At 38.4% G+C, this 20,236-nt stretch overlaps 1 protein-coding gene across 5 annotated transcripts in view; it reads right to left on the reverse strand.

Moving 5' to 3' along the window:
- Positions 1-593: 593 nt before the first annotated feature.
- LCOR (ligand dependent nuclear receptor corepressor) overlaps positions 594-20,236 on the reverse strand; it is a 286,641-nt gene continuing 266,998 nt past the window's right edge. For all 5 annotated transcript variants that reach the window (XM_078643590.1, XM_078643591.1, XM_078643593.1 and 2 more), the window contains exon 5: positions 594-8,669. In XM_078643590.1, the coding sequence (XP_078499716.1) occupies positions 3,344-8,669 (5,326 nt within the window). In that variant the 3' untranslated portion in view covers positions 594-3,343. The remainder of the gene's footprint in view (positions 8,670-20,236) is intronic.

A 20,236-nucleotide genomic window follows, 5' to 3' on the forward strand; every position in this document is an offset into this window, starting at 1 on the left:
GCTAATATTGAGCTTTGAATGATTTTGGCAATTTGTGGTGTTAGCCTACCATAGTCTGAGTAATCATACACCGAACAAAATATGTTGAAGCAATAAGGTAACCCAAAAGAAGTTTAGAAGCCAAAAGTCCCGAACCCTAAGCCTGGCTATGGGGAACTGCTACCCTTCACATTTTCTTTTCTTCTGTGGTATACATGTTGGTGAAACAAAAATATTAAACTGAAGCAATGATAAAACTGCGTTTAATATAATGATAACCAACATCCAAACAGCAGAAAGTATTTTGTTTGCTGTTGTGAAATGCTCCGTTTCTAGAGAAGCCATGGCATACATGAAATGCTAATATGAATCTGAGTGAATACACTTTTGTTTAAGTATAAGATGATAGATGGTAACAAACTTACCAAGAGTGAAAAGGAGAGAGTAAATGTCCTTTTACACTAGTAACAATGAAGAGCAGAACCTTCTGATAGATCCTTTCCTAACCCTAAATACTACTTAATGGCTGGATTCAGAAGGTTTATGAACTGAGACCCTGATTTAAAAAAGTAGTAAATCTGCACTTCTATAACAATTCTTATAAATGTGAGTACTTCTTTTTTTATTCACAAACTCTTCCAGTAGTACACCAATTTGCACTTTAGAAAGGCAGCCCCGATGAGAAATTGCAATTTAAAAAAACAAACTGCTCTTTGGGGAACATTTTTCCCAGTGTAGAAAATCCTTCACTACGACCAAGTTTAGGGATGCTCCATTCTTATACTCACCCTAGAAGAAGATTTACTCCAGAGCTTTGCTTAAGCAAATCTCCTACGATTTTCAGGGTTAGAAAGTGTCAGAAAGGAGTATGTGGACGCCCAGTGTGTGGGCATTCACAAACTCCCAATGCAAACCACACCTTGATCCTATTACTCCTTGCATGGCCTTTACTGCTTAATTGTACAAAATTGTAGTGTACAATTAAGCAGTAGAAAATGCATTTGCTCATCCTAGATTTTCTTTTGTGGAAACCTAATAGATGTAAATCCAGTCAATTTACAGCCGAAAATTGGGTTGTGAATCGGGCAAAGTGAATCTTTTATCATTCTAGTGAGAGCAGTGCTTGTTTGAGGGACAGGAATGCACTTGCATGTAAAGAAGTTACCATACAAAAATGACAAACATAATCGTGAAATGGGGAAAAAGATTAATTCCATGATAAATCATGTAAGGGAGCATTCTATTGCGCCTTTCATTCTTTTTTTGTCCTTCCAAAATGGGTGTACTTTTAGCCTTCTCTCAGGATTAGGGGGTAATAGCAAAGGCATGCAGTCTCCGAAAAGAGAGGACATACAATACTGCCAGAGAGTTGATGACATATAACAGAAAACATGAACAGGGGCTGTCTCGCTGAAACAAAATTCTTAGCACAGGAAAGGGACAAAACCAATATAAGCATTACTTCAGCTTGGGAGACACGCTAACAGACTAGTAGCAAAGCAGGTGACCACAACAGGCCTGAATAAAGGATTCCCTAAAGCCTAAATGACATTATTTGGAGAAAAAGAAAGTACATGGAATGACCCAAATGGAGCAGCAATTTCCCAGAACACGGCAGAGCATCACTCCTCGCCTTCCCCAAACCAGCAGAAAGAAGACACAATCAAACCTTATGACAGAAGTGTCCAGATGCTCATATACATATAGAGAACTGAAGGCACAACATTAAAAAATGCATCAAACTACAAAAGAAATGGCTATCAGTGCACCACCATGCCCGTTTCTGAAACTCTTGAGCTGAACCCATTTCTTTGTATCCCTCCACAATGATGAGTGGCCACATATTAACATAATTGAATCTAAATGTTGCGTAATCAATTCAAAATATTGCACAATGTAGGTCTACTTGTGCACTTATCTAGCACTTCTCTAACTCTGTGGTAGAAACTCCCCTTTCGTTTTGTGTCAGTGCTGGGCTACTACAATTATTTTTGAAAGGCAGCATAAATACCTCAAATACCACAGGTGAGGTGAGAAGTATGGGATCAATTGCCCAAATTTACTTCATATTTACTTGGCAGTATGGAACCAATGTTCATGAAGTTGCACAAAGCCTGGCCGTCTGGCGTACATCCACTTTGCGAGACAATCATAGAAAAATAAGCAATTTGATAGATCAAATAAAATGTTTACTCATCAAATGTGCAGCTAATGCAACATTAACTCGTCATCTTTTTTATTGCTGACGTAGTTCCTTCACTTGATTACTAATTACATTGAGTCACTGCCTTCGCAGAAAGTACTTCTTTTGAAAAAATATGTTTTCCTGTTCATAAAAATAACACAATATCTATTGAGATACCAAACATCTACGTGGCTCAAAGCACGTAACCGTAACATCACAACAAAGACTACTACTTTTTAATCGATGCAATTCAGTCATATCAATACCATTTGTAAAAGGAAAAGAGGATTATAGAAAACTCATACTGGCTTTTGGAACGAAGTGTCCAAGACTGAGCAATAGTAAACAGTAGACTTGCAAAGTATCCCCAAGAATACACCTTCCAGTTAAGATAGTGACAACTACGTTGAAAATAAGTGATGGAATGAGACTTTGACACAATGTCTTTATAGTTTTTCTTCCGCATTGACTGTATAAGCCCTCGTCAAACTGTTTAGAACAGGGTGTTTACATTTTTCACTTCTAAATAACATTTATTGAATTTTGAGGCCCTGTATCTGCCCGATTTGTTACACTGTGAAAACTTCACAGTACAAGAAACTTGCAGAAGAAAAGAACAGTTTGCAATATTAGAACAGAGCATCCAACAGCATCAAAATTCGCACATGCATAGTGGAACTATTATTCCCAACACTGAATACATTTAGATGGCAAGTAAAAAAAACAAAAAAACGTGTGCATGACTAGAACTGCATTGTGTACAAAGAAATATACGGGCGGGTAACTAATTCAGGAAAGCAATGTTTAGCGGCAGAGCTTTTTTCTTCTACAGTACAAGTGCTTGTGCATCAAGTATAAAATGTAAGCCTTTAATCACACAGGATAACTTTTTTTAATACAAAAAACCCCACAACGAAGTAAGGCACTGTACTTTTAACTAAAAACTGCAATGCTGTCAAATCAAGCAGAGGATCTTGAATAACACAGTTTCCTCTGCTTTGGAGAGAAACATTGTCTCTGCCAGAAGCAGGTAATAGTTGCACATAGTTATGGGTATTTTTGCTTTTTAGATTAACTGTGGATTTTTGGAAGGCCCGTTACAGCTTATAAAAGTAGTTTTTGTGTATGCAGAACAAAGGTGACCTATAAAAGTTTAATTTGCCATGGCTATTATATTCTTCATCGCTTTGTAACTAGTCGCCTTTGTTTGGTGTGTGCAAGTGGGCGAGGTTGTGACTTCAGTTTGATCTTGTCCTCAAACACATCATTGGTGACAATAGTCTTCATGGACCTGGTGTGAGCTTTTCCAACATAGGGCTCATTCTTACGCTTTTTATTTGACTTGCAAGAAGACACTTTTGCTCCTTTGGCTTTTGGAGAAGTTGCCAACAGTGCGTTACTGGTCATTTTAGTTTTACCTATGATTTTATTCCCTTTTAACAAGGATGGATTATCTATCTGTACAACAGTCTTTGATTCTACCTTTGCTTTTTTCTCTTTTAAGGATGCTGTATTTGACCCTTTACCAATGCATTCCAGCGTATCCTGTTTTCTAGCAATTGGGACATTTGTCTGTGAATCTTTCTGTTCAACTTTACAACTAATTTTCTTAACTATTGGCCTAATCTTACCAGATGAAATGGGAGAATCATTTGCGTCGCTGGAGTCTTGCTTTCTTTTCTTTTTCGCAGGCTCTGTGTCTGATTTGATGAAATCAAGAGATTGCTTTTTCTTTTTCTTACTTTTCAGATCCTCTTCTGAACCATCACAGTATCCATCATTTTCAACTTGTAATGTACATTTAGGAGACTTTAAAGAAGTAAGGCAAACATCTGTTTGACTTGGTTTTTTTTCATCTTCATTTGGCACCTTTTTGCCACTGCTTATTTCACTATTTACCATGCAGTTGTGGGATCGCAGTTTTCCTCTCATGTTTGAATATTTTCTCAATATGCGTGCACTGTCGGTTGTTTTCACATTCTGAGTAGATTTAGCATTCCTATGGTCCTTAACTACATCTAAATCTGTTTTAGGAGATGAGCTGGTGGATGTGCTAGAATCACTGTCCTCGATAGGGTCACGGAATTTAGCCCACATTTTTTGAGTTTTTGAATTATTTTTTAAGGGCGATGCTGCAGGAAATTTCTTTAGGTGTTTCTTCAAGCGTTCAGCCTGTGCACTTGGGGGATAAGCAACAGAGGAAGCACACCTCTGTACAGGAATCATTGCCATCGGAAAGTCCCCAGGCAATCTCGTAGTTACTTTTTTGACAATCACTAGAGACTTTGTTTCAGTTGTCTCTAAGAACCACTTACATATATCAGACAACTTGAAGGCCTTCATGAACAAAATCTGAATAGGAGAAAGTTTTTGAGCTTCTGAAGGACTCCTGATCTTTCGTACTCTTTTTTTAGTTTTCCAAATTTCTTTTAACTTATCTGACTTGTTTTTTGCTCTGTGCACTGGCATTGCTTCTTTATCAAGGAGAACCCACCCTTTCTGAACCTTCATGTACTTTGCATTAAAATCAGCAATGAGTTCCTGGTTTTCTTCTTCTGCAAGGCTATTTGCATACTTTACCGTACTGGTTTCTTGAGGCTCGTCACTCAGAGCCACAGAGGGTTTGCTACATATATTGTCTTCTTTCCCAGAGGATGAACCAGTTTCTACCTTAGCATTAACAACTTTAGAATTTTCAGCTGTAAGATCCATTTTATTTAATGCTTCTCTGTTTGAGGCCAGCTTTAAATTGTGGTTTCTTAAAATTCGATTTTTTTGTTTCATGAATGTTCGGGAGAGCTTGGGTGTGTTTCCGCTTGAACTATTATAAAATCTCTGTGAGCTGGCCAAGGAATCGCGGCTCTTGGACCCAACAATGACTGGTTTCTTCTTAATATTATCCAAATCCAGTGTGTTAATATGAACTTTTGTCATTTCAGTGTTTTGGGTCTGATTAACTGGACAATTTATAGACAGTTTAACTTTACGTTCATTTGTGTTCATATCCACCAGGATTTGTAACCCCTCTGGTGGATAATATGCAAGATTAGATTCAGACTTGGAGAAAACAGTGTCATCTTCAGCAATCCTTTTAGCTTGTATGTCTTTAAACTGTCTTGTGATAACAGGGTATTGATCAGCAGAATTTTCAGAATCTTCTAGATTAGAGTCACACATCTTTTCCAATAATGGCTTATTTAAACAATCTACTGGAAAACTGACAGATAATGCTTTATGCAAATGCACTGTTCTTTGAAAACATTTAGCACCAGGACTTTTAACAAGCTTAATTTTGAGACATGGAACTTTAAGGTGACTGGAAGCAGAAAATTCATTGGTGCTTAAAGCTGCTGAACATAAGAACTGACTTCGCAGGCATCGGTCAGACTTAATGACATTAGATTTCTTTTTCTTTTTTGATTTCTTCTTAAGAACATTTTTATCTAGATTCTGCTTTTTTAGAGGTTCAGACTTTTTATGATTGTCTTGCACAGTTTCTGATTTTCCAACTTTCTTTACTTTTTTGGGATTTGTATTACCTATCAATTCTGCACATGTCTTCTCTCGATGTGAACCTTGTTGTTTTTTTGCTGTATTATTACTGCAAGCATTTACAGCTGATCTTTTTGATGTATTATTATGCAGCTTGGCAGGCTTTTTTGATTTTCTAATGGAAGCAGCCGGAAGAGAAGCAGAGACATTGCCGCCACATTTATCTGATTCGACTATATGTGATGGGGAAACGCTGCCACATTCATCTGATTTGACAGTATGTGAAGGGGAAACAAGGGCAACATTTATTACTCCTTCTCCTCTGATAATCTCTGAGGGAGATGCTGGTTTAATGCATATATCATTTTCTCTAACAGAAATCTCTGAGGGAGATGCAGGTATTAACTTAGCTCCAGAATCATCTTCTGATAAAGGTACAACCCCAGAGCATTCAATCATGTTGCTATTAGAAATGGGAAAGGAAGATGTATATTTTGAGTCTAAAGCTTCTTGTACACTTAAAATTGAGGAAGATGCATCTCCATTAGCAACATCATCACTATGCAGATCTAAAGTAGTTGTTATAGAGTCCAAAACTTCTTTTTCATTTGACACATTCAAGAAAGATATTGAGTCTGACTCTTCTCTGTTTTCTTCGGAGAAAGAAGCACCATTAGAATCAGAGGATGTTTCAATGGGACAAATGATGCGATTCTCAGAAATATCACCACATACATCCTCTGAAGATTCTGTAGTTTCTACTGCTGCTTCAATATGAGCATCTTCTGTGGAAAAATCATCTCTAGAGCCAACAGGATCTTTTCTAGGTGTATCTTCTAATGAAAGAGCTAGAGTAAAGTCTACACTATCTTCACCATAGGACCCCTCTGGGGAGTAGGGAGATCTACAGTTACCAAGATCTTCTTGAGCATCTTTGAAAGAAAGAGTTAGTCTAGAATCGATATGACATTCCTCAAGTGAACTCTTTGAAGAAAATGCAGCAGTGATGTTTACAGGTCCTTCAACATTTGCAATTTCTTCAGTATCAAGTGATTCAGTGTTTCTAGACTGCGTACAGTTTATATTTTCAAAAGTAGGATCATTGTTGGCATTTCTGTGTAGTTCTTCCAGCGACTCTAGAGTGGCATACTCTGATCCGGGGCCTAGAGGCGCTTTTTCAAATGGAGCAACAAAGGGATAAACAGGAGTAGAAATTTCAGGATATGCTGTATTATCAACAATTTGATTGGTACACTCAGCATCACTATTTAGTTTGAAATTCAAAACCTCTTTTGAACCACCTGTGTTGGAGTCCACAAAGCCCTTCTCCATAAGAAAGCTAACAGGAGCTTCTATGCTGTGCACTTCAGAGATGTTTTTATTTAGTGGTGAGGCGCAGACCTGTATTTCTTCAGGTGCTCTTGTAAAACTTTTTGCTAGCTTCGTATCTTCTTCATATTTCACATTGGAGGATAAAGTGACAGCTTTACATTGAAACTCAACAGAGATATCCTCTTGGGTCTTTTCTGCATGAGAAACTATTGCCATTAAAGGACTAGCTGCAGCTTCCCTTGCGACAAGCAAAGCAGAATCTCCTGGTTCAAGCTGTAATTTTCGCTCAACAGCTATAGAGGAAACTTCATATTTATCTTTATGACATGGACTTCCTGGTAATGATACATCAACAGAAGTTACATTAATTTCAGTCTTTTCTGGACTTGCCACCACAGCCATTTGCACAAGGGGAAGAGTGGTTGACAAAGACTGGCTTGGAAATACTAATCTTTCTTTTATAAGCTTTGAGCAGTTCAGTATCTCTACTGCCTTTGAACTACGAAATAATGTGCGAACAGTGGAAATCTCACAATATTCGCCGTTGAATAAGTAGCCACGGGTACTTTTTCGTGCAGTCTTTCGTGAAGATAAAATCGACCCCTTATTTTCAAACTGGCATTCAGTTATTGGTTGGCTGATATAAACAACATCACATTGATTATCATAATCATTTATACGCACTCCTGAAGCTCTTTTACAATTGCGAACTGTTTTTATTGTGTCTGGAGCAGGCTTCATGTTCACATGTTTACTGGAAGCCTTACGTAATGTGGGGCAATTATCTTTGGAGTTATCAAGTTTACATTTAGTACCCTGGTGTAGAGGATTACCAACTTTATGTCTTCCTTGAGCAGTTAGACTTTCCTGGTTTGGACTTACAGGGCGTTCATTTATTACTAAATCCTCTTTCAGGGAAGACATTGTTTTCGACTGCAATGAATTTCCCAAATCTACTTTTTTAGCTGAACATATCACATCAGAATCAAGAGTCTCTTCTGATAAGGTTTTCAATAAAGCTTTCTGAGACTCATCGCTATTGGTACCATGATCAATGGTAAGAGATGGAATTTTTACTTCAACATAACAGTTGACTGGCATCTTTTCTCGACTGTGTTCTTTCTCTTCGACAGAGTTTTTTACATCAGACGTTGATTCAGATGTAGCAGCGGCAGCACCTTCATCACTTTCAGAAATATGATCGAAATTTAATATTGTATTTGATGCAGCAAAGCATCTGGGGGTGAAGACTGCAGTTGGAGTTTCAAAGCTACTTTCTGATAGATCTGTGGACTCTTCTTTAATAGTACTAATGCACTTCTCTCCATCCGAACATCTGCCTTTTGTAGAAGACTTTGTATTTGTCTCCTTCAAATGTTCACAGCATACACAAATTGAGTTACGTGAATCGGAATGATTTACATGCAGTTCCGAGGCTACATTATCCCTTTCTTCAGAAAAGACGTCATCTTTATCCTGCATGTTGGAATAATGTGTATCACACATGCTACAGGCAGACGCATTTATGTCTTTTGGTGATAATTGTTCTTCAATATCCAGGTCACTCAACATATGAACATACTGCTTCTGGTGATGTGGACATAATGTGACCATTAACTTTTCAGGTGTGGGCGCCTTCTGTGTTTCCTGATGAATTAACTCTGACGGTGAGGTTTTATCACTATAAAAAAAAAAAAAAATACACATGTAAAATCATTTAAAGTCACATAAATTGGGTTTCCATAGTAAATGCATTTTCTCAGTTAATGTTGCTTTTTCTTCACATTTCTCATCTACGTCTACAAGTCTAAGTGAACTAATCTGTATTGTATCCCAGTCCTATTCACTAAGAGATATTACACTAAACCTTTAACAGTGTTAAGCATCAGTTCCTCCAATTATCTGAACTGGAAATATATACTTGGAAATGAATGTTAAAATATAATCAGATTGAAGAGTTTGTTCAGTTCAGGAATGTTAGCGTTATTTAAACTTCTATGGTTACAGATGCAAAAGCACAACATTACATGTTAAACAACATTTTAGAACCAGCATCCGATATATATATAAAAAATGAATCAACACGTCTTCATGCATTTTACTTTATATCCCAAGACATATCTTAAACCCATATTACCCAATTACTTCCACATTTCATTAGTAAAATTGATTGCTCAAGGACTTGCTTCTTGTACCTTAAAATTAATGTCAAAAGAAGTAACTTAACTGTCTCTTGTATGCTCGTTCAATATTATCTTGCACACTTCCAGCACATGAGTAATAAACTTGGTCACGTTGTAATTTAAGTTTGTATTTTTCAGTCGTTATCTTCATCACAGTTTACCTTCAGTGTTAATAGGACCATTCTTATAACACTGCTGTATGGTCATAATTGTAGAAAGTTGAGATTCTTCTGTCCAAGCAGGCGGAAATGCTAACATTTTGAGTACTCCATTACAACTATCTTTTTGAGCAAGCATATGCAGTTGTAAGTTTATATTGTATTTGCTAATAGCTCCAAGCCGATTATTGCTATTGCTAACAATATACACAGAATGTGCCCAGGGCCTGCCCACTATCAACTACTGGCTTACTTGACCAGCCTCTATATACTTGACTTGCGTTATGCTTCACATTCAAATCAATTGAATATATGGCTCTGCAATTCTCACAAACTCAAGAGTACTATTATAACTGTTTATGTTAAACAACACTTTTGCACATAGTGGAAAAATGTAGCCCCTATATCTGTAGTAGAAATGCCACATGCATTCTCTCTATGGTTCCATACTTAAAATAAGCGGAGATCTCTGACCCAGGTATTGTAGGATATAGGTATGCAGAACCACGCTACTTCCAATCGATGTATCCATCACATGTACAGATCAGGCAAAATCCCTGCCAAAATGACCAAAGTTAGATTTGTCCAGATACCATAAAATGCCCTCAGCAGCCCTGCCACTCTCCCAAGTATCTAGACTCCACAAATGTTACTGCTTAAAGACAGTCCCAGTGTTTCACCATGTAGAACCCAGAAAATGTTTCATAGCAGTGCTAACAAGTAATAAGAAACCAAGCGTCCTGACCTATAAACACTGACTCCCAAACTCGGTGTCATCCCCTTACTCAAGCTGCATTCCAACCCTGGAAGGTATTGCTATAGCCACCTCTCCTTATTAACGTAAATTGTACCACTAACTGTACCACAACCAATGCTGGGAGGATATAAGAAGCAACAAATCTTGCCAAACCAATAGTAAATGTCATACAAAGACAAACCAATGTCAATCTAGTCAAACAGGCAGAAGTAACAATGGTTATTCCCACAAAGACCAACAGGATCCGCACAGATTACAATAAATGTTCACCTCTATGCCATTTAAAAGAACATGGTAACAAAGGTCAGAAACAATTACACAAAATCCTAGCCACCATTGCAGGGCCAAGGAACTGGGCTTTTAAGTCAAGGCACTCCTGCATGTAGAAAAGGCAACCTGTTAAGTCCACCATCACTAAACAGACAAGATGCAAAGATATTGCAATGCTAACAAATTGAAAGCACTGTATCCCATTACTAGAAATCCAACACAGAAAAAAGTAATCCTAATACATTAAGTGGCAACAGCTTTTACTAGTTTGAGCAAGCACACATCCTCACTATCAGCTTAGGAAGTTCCAAAGCTGAGAGCTCAGCTATGTTACTTCTCATTTTGACACATATCTCTATGTGGTGCAGGATTCCAGATGGGCAAGTTCTTAAAACCTCTCCACAGCCTCCGACAGGCTTTCCCAGGTAAAACTACTCCACAATCAAAAAACCTAAATTTGCATTGAAAGCACTGCCCCAAACATCTTACTTCATACCTTGAGCAAGCCAATAGACATGGAAGCTCCCAATTCTAACACAGTATCCTTGCCTTAACTGCTACTAAAAGACTCAATTTCTCTCACTATGCCTCAAGTTTTGAAGTATGTATCAGAAGAATGGATGCATTATTGATCTACTAATATGTAAATGATACTTAACAGTACCTAAAAGTATGCATGCATGAGGGCAATGACAACCACCAAAGTCATATAAATGTAGGTTTACCATCTCATCTAAAACTCAATAACCCCAAAATTGAATTTTGAATCCTAAGTACATAGCCTTCCATCCTGAAAAGCCAATCAGCTCTTTCATCACTAAGGATAACATTGATAGTTGAGTTGATATGTGAATAACGCTTGAAGTTAAACAGAGAAACAAACATCAGAGAGAATATGTTGCTCAGCAGAGACTTGCAGAAGCTGACCTGAAAGCCTGGCCAGAAAAGATGGTTTTGTATCTGTAACTACTAAGCAATTACCAAGCTATCAGCACAAGCACAATATATAAAAAACACAGTTATAAAATACTGAAATGTAAAGCATTAACTTCCCAGTAAGCAGTGGAAGTGTTTTACCATCAGAAATCATTCTGGAACACTGTTTGGCCAACAAAACATTATTTTGGAAAGCAATTGCTTATATTTGTTTTCTATGCACAATTAGTAACTACATTTTTCTTCTGAATGTCAGGTTCTCTAGGCTAAATGCCATGTTTCGGACAGGTGACTACCCCTCAACCTGGAAAAAGGCCACTGTAAAGCCACTTTTGAAAAAAACAACCCTAAATCCATTGGGGCCTAAGAGCTATCGCCCTATTGCCTCGCTCCCCTATCCATCAAAATTTTTTGAAAAGGCAATGAACCTACAGCTGTCGAACTATATTGATCAGAATGAGCTGCTGGATGACACCCAGTTTGGGTTCAGGAAGGGCCCTGGAACTGAGAGTGCTCTGATAAAGGCAGCAGAGGAGGTCAGGATAATCATGGACCAGGGTGGTGCAGCGGTCTTAATACTCTTGGATTTGTCTGAAGCCTTCGACACGGTCGATCACACCATCCTGATCGACCGTGTCGCTGCAATAGGCATTCAGGGTAAAGCCAAGGCACTCCTGGCATCCTTCTTGGCTGATAGAGAGCAGTCTGTGAAGATGGGGAGTTATTACTCTCCTGATTTCACTCTGCCGTGTGGAGTTCCCCAGGGCTCCTCGCTAAGTCCGGCACTTTTTAACATCTATGTGTCGGACTTGGCGAGGGTGATCAAGTCATTTGGTATTGGATTGACCTCATATGCCGATGACACCCAGCTGGTCCTGGCGATCCACAAAAATGGAGGAGCAGTGGCCGCTAATTTCCAGGAGGGTATGAGAGCCATCAGTACCTGGATGGATCAGAATTGTTTAAAGTTAAATTCTGACAAGACTGAGGTTATGGTAGTTAATGAGCTGACCCCGTCTTGGTCCCCAGTTTGGTGGCCTTCGGAGCTAGGAACCCCCCATCACCAGTATCCAAAGTTAGAAATCTGGGAGTTCTATTTGACAACAAGCTAGCCTTTGTCAGCCATGCCAACGCAGTGGTCTCAGCCTCCTTTTTCACCCTAAGAATGGAAAAGAAATTGCTTCCATTTCTTCCCCCAAATGCAAGCAAGACCCTAATGTCCACTTTGGTATTGTCTAAAGTGGACTATTGCAACGGCCTACTGTTGAACGCGCAGGAGCAAGTTTTGAACAAATTACAGCTTGTTCAAAATGCTGCCGCAAGGATTCTAACCGGCACACCTAAATATTCATCTATCTCTCCCATCATTCGTCAACTACATTGGCTGCCGGTTAGAAGCCGTACAAAGTTTAAGGCCTTGTGTATCACATATAAGGCATTGAACAACATGGGACCAGAATTTTTTAGAAAGGCCATTAGTGTTTACACACCTAGTCGAACATTACGCTCATCTGCAGCCCAACAGCTCCAAATTCCACGCACAAAAAAAGCGACATGGGGAGACAAACGCTTTGTGGTTGCTGCTTCTAAACTATGGAACCTGCTCCCTTCCTATATCAAATTTAGCCCATCACTACTAATATTCCGAAAGCACCTTAAAACCTGGCTTTTTAATCAGTAAACTTCCAATAGGAACCCCTTGCAATCTGTAAACTCTAGCGCCGAGACACCGGAAGTTATTTGTGCGCTATAGAAATTTTATAAATAAATAAAAAATAAATAAAATAAAAATAAAGTCTATTATTAACAAACGGATACTCTTACCAAGGTTTTAAAGATATTGATATTTGTGAATACATGAGGGACGATTTAATAATTTTCTTGAAGCTGGTTTTAAAGAACTTTTAAAGCAAATTTCACCTGCAAGGCTATTGATTTGGTTAATTTGGAACGACATCCTGAATTGAGACTACACTTTAGGGACTGAGTGTCAACATGTTCTGCAGGTGTGAAGAAGTTACCACCAAATGAAAGTATAAATATGAATGTATATATATTTTACAGTTAAAATAATGTAAACTAGATACTTTGTGTATAACCAGTTCTGTCTTTGCAGTTTTCTTCATGCAGTAAAAATTATTTGTACGTTTTCTAAGCATAAGAATCAGAAAACATGTATTACTGGTGGGAAGCAAAAACACAATTGCATTATAATGCGATATGTATCAGTAATAACTGTATAAGCATATTGCGGGGTTTCCTAATCTGTCTCTATGGTTTCATAGTACAAACCCTGAGCAACACTTTAGAGATGTACCTTTACTGCCTGGGTAGTCACTTGCTGAGAAATGTAATATTCTTTGGGAATAGCCCCAAATATTCAGAGTTACAGCTTGTGTTACTCACCAAAATCATACACTTACTGACCTATAGTGAAACCGTATATTCTGGTTTTAAAAACACCACTTTATTCATTCACCTCCAGGAGAACAATAGAGAATCCCTTGTTGGGTCAAACTATTTTACAGCTTTAACTTCACTAGAAGTGATCCAAAGGGTCACAGTGATTCATAGTTCAATGTACTACTCAATATTACATTCTGGTAAGCATATAATGACATATGTTTGCCTATGTTATATGTGTACATCAAAAGTAATGCTAATTTGGCCTTTGACACCATTTGTCAATGTCCTATTCAATCTCCCTTATCAAAACAGTGATACTTTTTTGCCACTGTTACCATTTTGACTTGAAGGTTGAGGTCGCTGCTCTAAGCTAAAGATGGCCATGACTTGGACACTCTGGCCAGCTAGTCTAATCTTTTCTCCTCTTTGTCCTTTGCCAAGTGATGTCATGTCATCAACAGTGTCGATGCAGCTTTGCTGGTGTTTCTTTTTCTGTTTCTTTTTCTCTATCCCACCTACTTGTAATGACAGTATATATCTTTTAAGGATTTGTGAGAAAATGAAAGATCCCTATCTGTATCGGAAAAGTCAACTGTTAGAGATTACTTTCCACATCAGACTACTCTTTTTATCGGACCATATGTAACTTATGAAATGCCACAGCATCATTGTTTTCATTCGATACGTTTTAGATAACTAAATTATTATATCATTTGTTAGCTATCCCCAGAGGTAGTTAATTTCAACCTGCTTCCATCGCATGAAGTTGTGATAATATTTCAGCTCAGGACACTTTGTACTTTCATATATTTTGAGCACTCTCCAAAAAATTAAGTACATCTTTGACTCTACCTATTAGTTAATAGGCACTTTAATCAAGTACAACCTGCCATGTTCTTTTTAATGTAATTATCCGATGTATTAAACTGTTTTATCCTAGCTTGTTTCTTATCTGGTGCTGTCCGATTATGCAAGATTTTATCCAATGTATGATGAGGTTTGCTTTTTACAGGGTGTTGCTCGTATGTGTAATATCTGTATTCATTGTATGATGTATTTATTGCTTCTAGATCGGTTGTCTTATATGTGTTTTAGTACATGGGTTTTTGCATAAACCAAATAAAGATATAAATGTAGGCTCTGTAACTGTTTTGACTCGGGGGACAGTGTAATCTTCGCACAATAAGTCAATCAGTAATCTCCTTTATCTGTAGAAATGACACTTCTACTACTTTTGCCACTATTTTCATGACTCAAATTTCACATATCGGTGCTCAGGCAGCAATCTGTGCCATGTCCAAGCTATATTACACCACAAAATTTAAAAAGCTTGTCAATTCTTACTCCGATATTTACTAAACCCTATGAAGGACATTGCATGTGTACTCTGTACCCCAAGGATGTCTATTAATATATTCCTATTAAACCTGTCACATGAAATTCCTACTGATTGTAATAGGAAATGTTCCCTCCTCAATTAAACATTCTCAGTATAGATAGAAATGCAAATATATGTTTGATGTGGCTGCAAAGCATAGATGGAGCTGCATCTAGGTTTTCGGTTATGTGGATGACTGGCTGGAAAATTCTTATACTCAACATATCTGCAACTGCTTCAGCTTAGGCTGCATAGGACATTTACAGGCATTTTATCTTAAAAGGATCACACTTACTGGAAATATTCTGGATACTAGGCTTACAAAGCATTTCCCTGTAGGAAATATAATAAATCTCTTTAGTTCTAAATACATCTGATCATAGGAAATGTCATCTTATAAATGCTGCCTGAATAACTTCCTAAAAGGCCAATTTATTCCAATGGTGTGTATGGAATCTCTACATTTCTTATAGAGTGCTATTTCAATTACCCAGCCAACTGACTAGAGTTGGTGTTTGCTACGGATTTCCTCCGTTTTAAATGGGAGCCCAAATAAGTGACATCGTTATCAGCAGTATTTTGCCTCAAGGTATAGAAACTCTATATCAAAATTGTTAAGACCATGTCACATTACTTACCAGCTACCAAAGTGGTACAAAGCACTGCTTTCATAAAGGGGAAATTACATTTTACTGGCACAATTTAATCATCTTTCATCTGGGGGTGCAATCTTAGAAGCAGGTAAAAATGAATGTAGGTGTATTGGAAAACACCGGAGGGTATGCATTATTTTCTCAATCTATGTGGATATCTACACTTACAATTCAGACGTTTTGAAAAATTTCATTGTTGCAATCCTTTACTTCAACGACGAGAAATTTTTTATCATTCAATTTGCATGTTGTAGAATATTTTCCACGTTGTATATCAAAAAATATCCTGCTGAAAAAGTATGCTCATAAAAACAGTTGTAATCTAAAACACTAATCTGTAAAAGTTCTGAAGTACCAAGCATAGAATATAATTGAATATTGAACGAATGTTGAATGTTCTGGATTTAAAGAGGAGCACATGCCTGCACTATGTAAATAGTCCAGGGGTAATTAAGAATCCTGCATATACATGATCACTTGTAGTAATTTGAAAAGCACAAATTTCTTTACAATAGAAATTCGAGATATTAAAATAATTATTATTACACCTTTGCTGTATGTGGTTTTTGTTACAGTTTGGTCAAAACATTGTTCTTGACGAATTAGTATGCCACAAAATATGCACATTATAATATATTAAATTGTAACAAGATCGTAATAAAGGTAGTGACTCGTACAAAACTAGTATTAGGTTGGGCATCAACTGAGGCTCTGAAAGTTGTGCCTACTGCCCAACCTTACACCCACCTCACTGATGCATAATCGTCTTTCGAAACACAGAAGCCTAAAAATGGCTAGCAGCACTTGCTCAGATCTTTCAATTGCAAAAGAAATGTTACATTTTTGTTTGGCACAAAAAACATGGCCTTTTGGATGCTTTGAACATACTCCAACTGTTATAAAATGTCACCAAGAGGTTCAACCTCTCCCAACTACTCTCCATAAATGTACTTATCCCTAAACTAGCTGTCTCTCCCACCTATCCCAAAAGTACAACCTTCTAATTATTCAAATACATTTCCGAATCTTAGAAACTGCATGGTCCCCAGTCATCAACACTTCCCTCATTACCATGGCTGAATATAGGAATAGCACGATCTCTCATCCCTACTGATGTCTTGCATCAACCATAACCACCTACTGGCAAATTACCAGTTTGGATTGTGAGCTAGCTTCAGCATCAAGACAGGGACCTTAGAAGTTCTATATGATATTCATCACACACAGAACAATGGAGATGCAGGCTTACTCATCTTACTCAACCTATCAGCAGCACTGTAACTCACGACAGGCTGTTTCATAAATTGGAACAAAGAATGAGTTTCAGATACCAAATCCAGAACTGGTTCTCATTGTTACTCTCTAGTAGTGATTAGGTTGTGATAACAGGTAAGCACACCCCAAGAAATTCATGCAGTGCATTTAGTTTCCCCAAGGTTGCATACTTTAATAAGCATTGTTTAACCTGTATCTAGAACTATTTATTCTACTTGTGGCAGGCATAGGAGTCTGCAGCCTTCAATACACAGATGACACACAATTAACCCTCCAGTCAACCACTAACAACGTCCTTACTTCTCTCATCTTGTCTGAAAGATCTTCAGCAAGAGGTGTGGGACAGACCGGAATTTGTTCTCATAACTCTGACAAGGATCTGGAAAGGCATTCCCTGATAAATGAACTTAGGTGTCTCTCCATCCCTTTCTCACTGAAGTTAAATCACTGGAAGTCACGCCTGGAAATTTGTTATCACTATATCCTTACAAATTAATCAGCTAATTTCTATCTTCATTCTCTAAAACAAGCAAGAACCTTATAGCCCTAAGTCAACTGAAAATAGAAGCCCAAGCCCTGATCACCTATCAATTGAAATTCTACATAGCCATACCAAACAGAGATCCCAAAGACATCTACCACTCCTGAAAGCTTCATTAATGCCATAATATGAGCCATGAGAAAATATGAGCACATGTCCCCAATCATTCAAGACTTATTCTACTTAGTTTGGGGATTAATGATCCTGTTTAAAGATGCTGTCCTGCATGGAAGTCCACATTTAAAAAGAAATCCACCATGTTTGGTCAATATATTGAGGAGAATAACAGGGTTTGATGAGCAAGACTCACTACAGCTTTAAACATTAAAATCAAAACATCTTACACTGTGAAGAAACCCTTCAATGGAGCAGCGCCCAAATTATGAAGCTCATTCCTACAGAGCTGTGGACTTAACCCATCCTTCCATTGTTCCAAAACATATTAAAAAACATCTTTACCCATATGCAACTACTCTAATCTTCAAAAGCCTCCCACTTGCAAGAACACAAACATTCATCTCAACCATAGGAAATAAGGATAAATGCAGCCGATTCAGGTGTAATATAATCCGATACTTGACCTTACTTATCTCCCTTCGTATGAACGTTAGGCTATCGGGTTGTCTTCTGCAAAGGTATTTGTTCCAGTTCAACATAAAGCACACTACTACATCTGGAGCTGTTGCACTGTAGAAAAATTTTAAATAACCAAATGCAAAAAGTGTTTACAAAAAGACATGACTATCTACTAACAACTGGATTAGTACTCTTTGGCAAGGACTAAGAACAAAAGATTGACCATTAGCTCCTGTATTATGCTTTGGTGAAGGGGTACCAGGCAGCTCCAAAAATGAATACATAATGCAGAAAGGAAAAGGTGAGCAGAGTCTAGCTTCTCATAAAGCAATCACTTACGTTTAGAGATCGGAAGGGGAGATGATAGGCTCTTCTCCACATATGGGAAGAACGGCCTTTATCTGGAGAAGGAGGGAGTGATATGTGAAGAGGGTGAGGAGGTCCAAGAACCAGACCTGCCAATTCCAAACTGGTGCTTTGTGTCATTTTTTGAGGTTTCTCGAAATAGGGTGTTGGGAGGCATACAGGAACCTACCTCTCCAACTACAGATCACACCATTCCATGGACAAGGGTCCCTATGGAGTAACCCACTTGCACCTGGACTTCTGGTTAGTGCTAAAAGCAATGTTGACTGTGGTGTAGGCTTTGTAGAAGGAGCCTACGACTTTTCAATTAATTCCCACTCTGGAGAAGAGTGGGAAATCTCCAAGATAATCTGCCCTCCGGTTGTGAACCCTTATTACCAGTAAACTGGACTATAGCAGCACACTTTGTCAGCATCACCTTCCAACTGATGACTCACATTCAGGCTCCCATTCCCCTGCACACACATCACCTCCAACTTCTAAGAACTCCCCTGGATCCTCATCCATAAACGTAAATTCTTAAAGCTCTTCACTCGCATGTACACAGCCTTCCACAATCTAGGTCCCATTTATCTCAACAGCTGCATCAGTTTCCGAACACCAACCAGAAATCTACTGTCAGCCTTCTGCACGCTTACATCTCTTGTATCCGTAGAGCCAGCGGTCAGGCTTGTACCTTGAGTCCAAAGCCCGGGACCACCTCCCCCTGCACATCAGAACCATCTCCTCTGTCATTGTATTCTGCTAGAAACTATACAAATGGATCTTTACCAAAAGCTTAGACCCCTCCTTTTCTAGTGCATGGATCCCTCCCAGGTAAAATGCTTGCTCTAAAAATAGTCATAACATTACATACTTGTGAGATGGCCCACTACCACCTTTTTATAGCCAGAAGATGTGGTTGGTAAAAAAATCGTTTCAGCTCCCAAACATTTATTGAAGGGAAGAAATCAGAACAGATTTCTTCCTGGAGTGATAGCGAGATCCACACAGTGAATTCCCACTCCAACCAATGATTTACAGCTGTTGTAAGAGAAAGGGCCAACCTACCAGAAGTTAAGAGCATGAGGCCATCAGCTCAAATTTAGTACTAGAGATGGGTGTCTTGGATTGGCTCGGCTCTCTTGTTCCTAAAATACTGCTATCTTGCATCACTGTGAACACCCATGCATTGGTGTTGAGTTCGGTCCAGTTGAGGTAGTGGAAAATAAGCCACCATCACACATTTAATGAAGTTATCCTCGAGTGATGGAACGTCCCCTGCAGTGTCTCTTCTTGCACTCAAAGCTGATCCTGAGCAAGAGGAAGCACTAACCTTGAAAGATCTTTACCAACATGTAATAAGACTGTGGTATGGAACATACCTACAATACTCCTGGACACAGCCCGCCAAAGAGCAAGGAGGTGTCATGATCAAATTTGTGCCACAGATGTAGCCCATACCTGTGCATGAGGTCACTGGCAACAACGTTTTCAACTGAGAAACCAACAGTGGCACATCATTTTGTCACAGGGATTCAGAATGTGTTTCCTTTTGTCTATATGAGAGGTATATGCCTTACTTTTAAAGGAAAATGCCACCACCACCACATGCTGAGTTGAGAAATTCCCAGAGACAAAGATTGGACTGTATTTGGGTAAACTCCATCTGTTGTTCAGTACTTCAAGATAGTTGACCCAGTGCATGGAGTTTTCCAGGCGTCTGGATCAAGTTTAAGAACCAGGGCTCTGTAATGCCATCGGGGGAGG

This window comes from Lissotriton helveticus, chromosome 5_1 (assembly GCF_964261635.1).
Source record: "Lissotriton helveticus chromosome 5_1, aLisHel1.1, whole genome shotgun sequence".
Classification (NCBI taxonomy): Eukaryota; Metazoa; Chordata; class Amphibia; order Caudata; family Salamandridae; genus Lissotriton; species Lissotriton helveticus.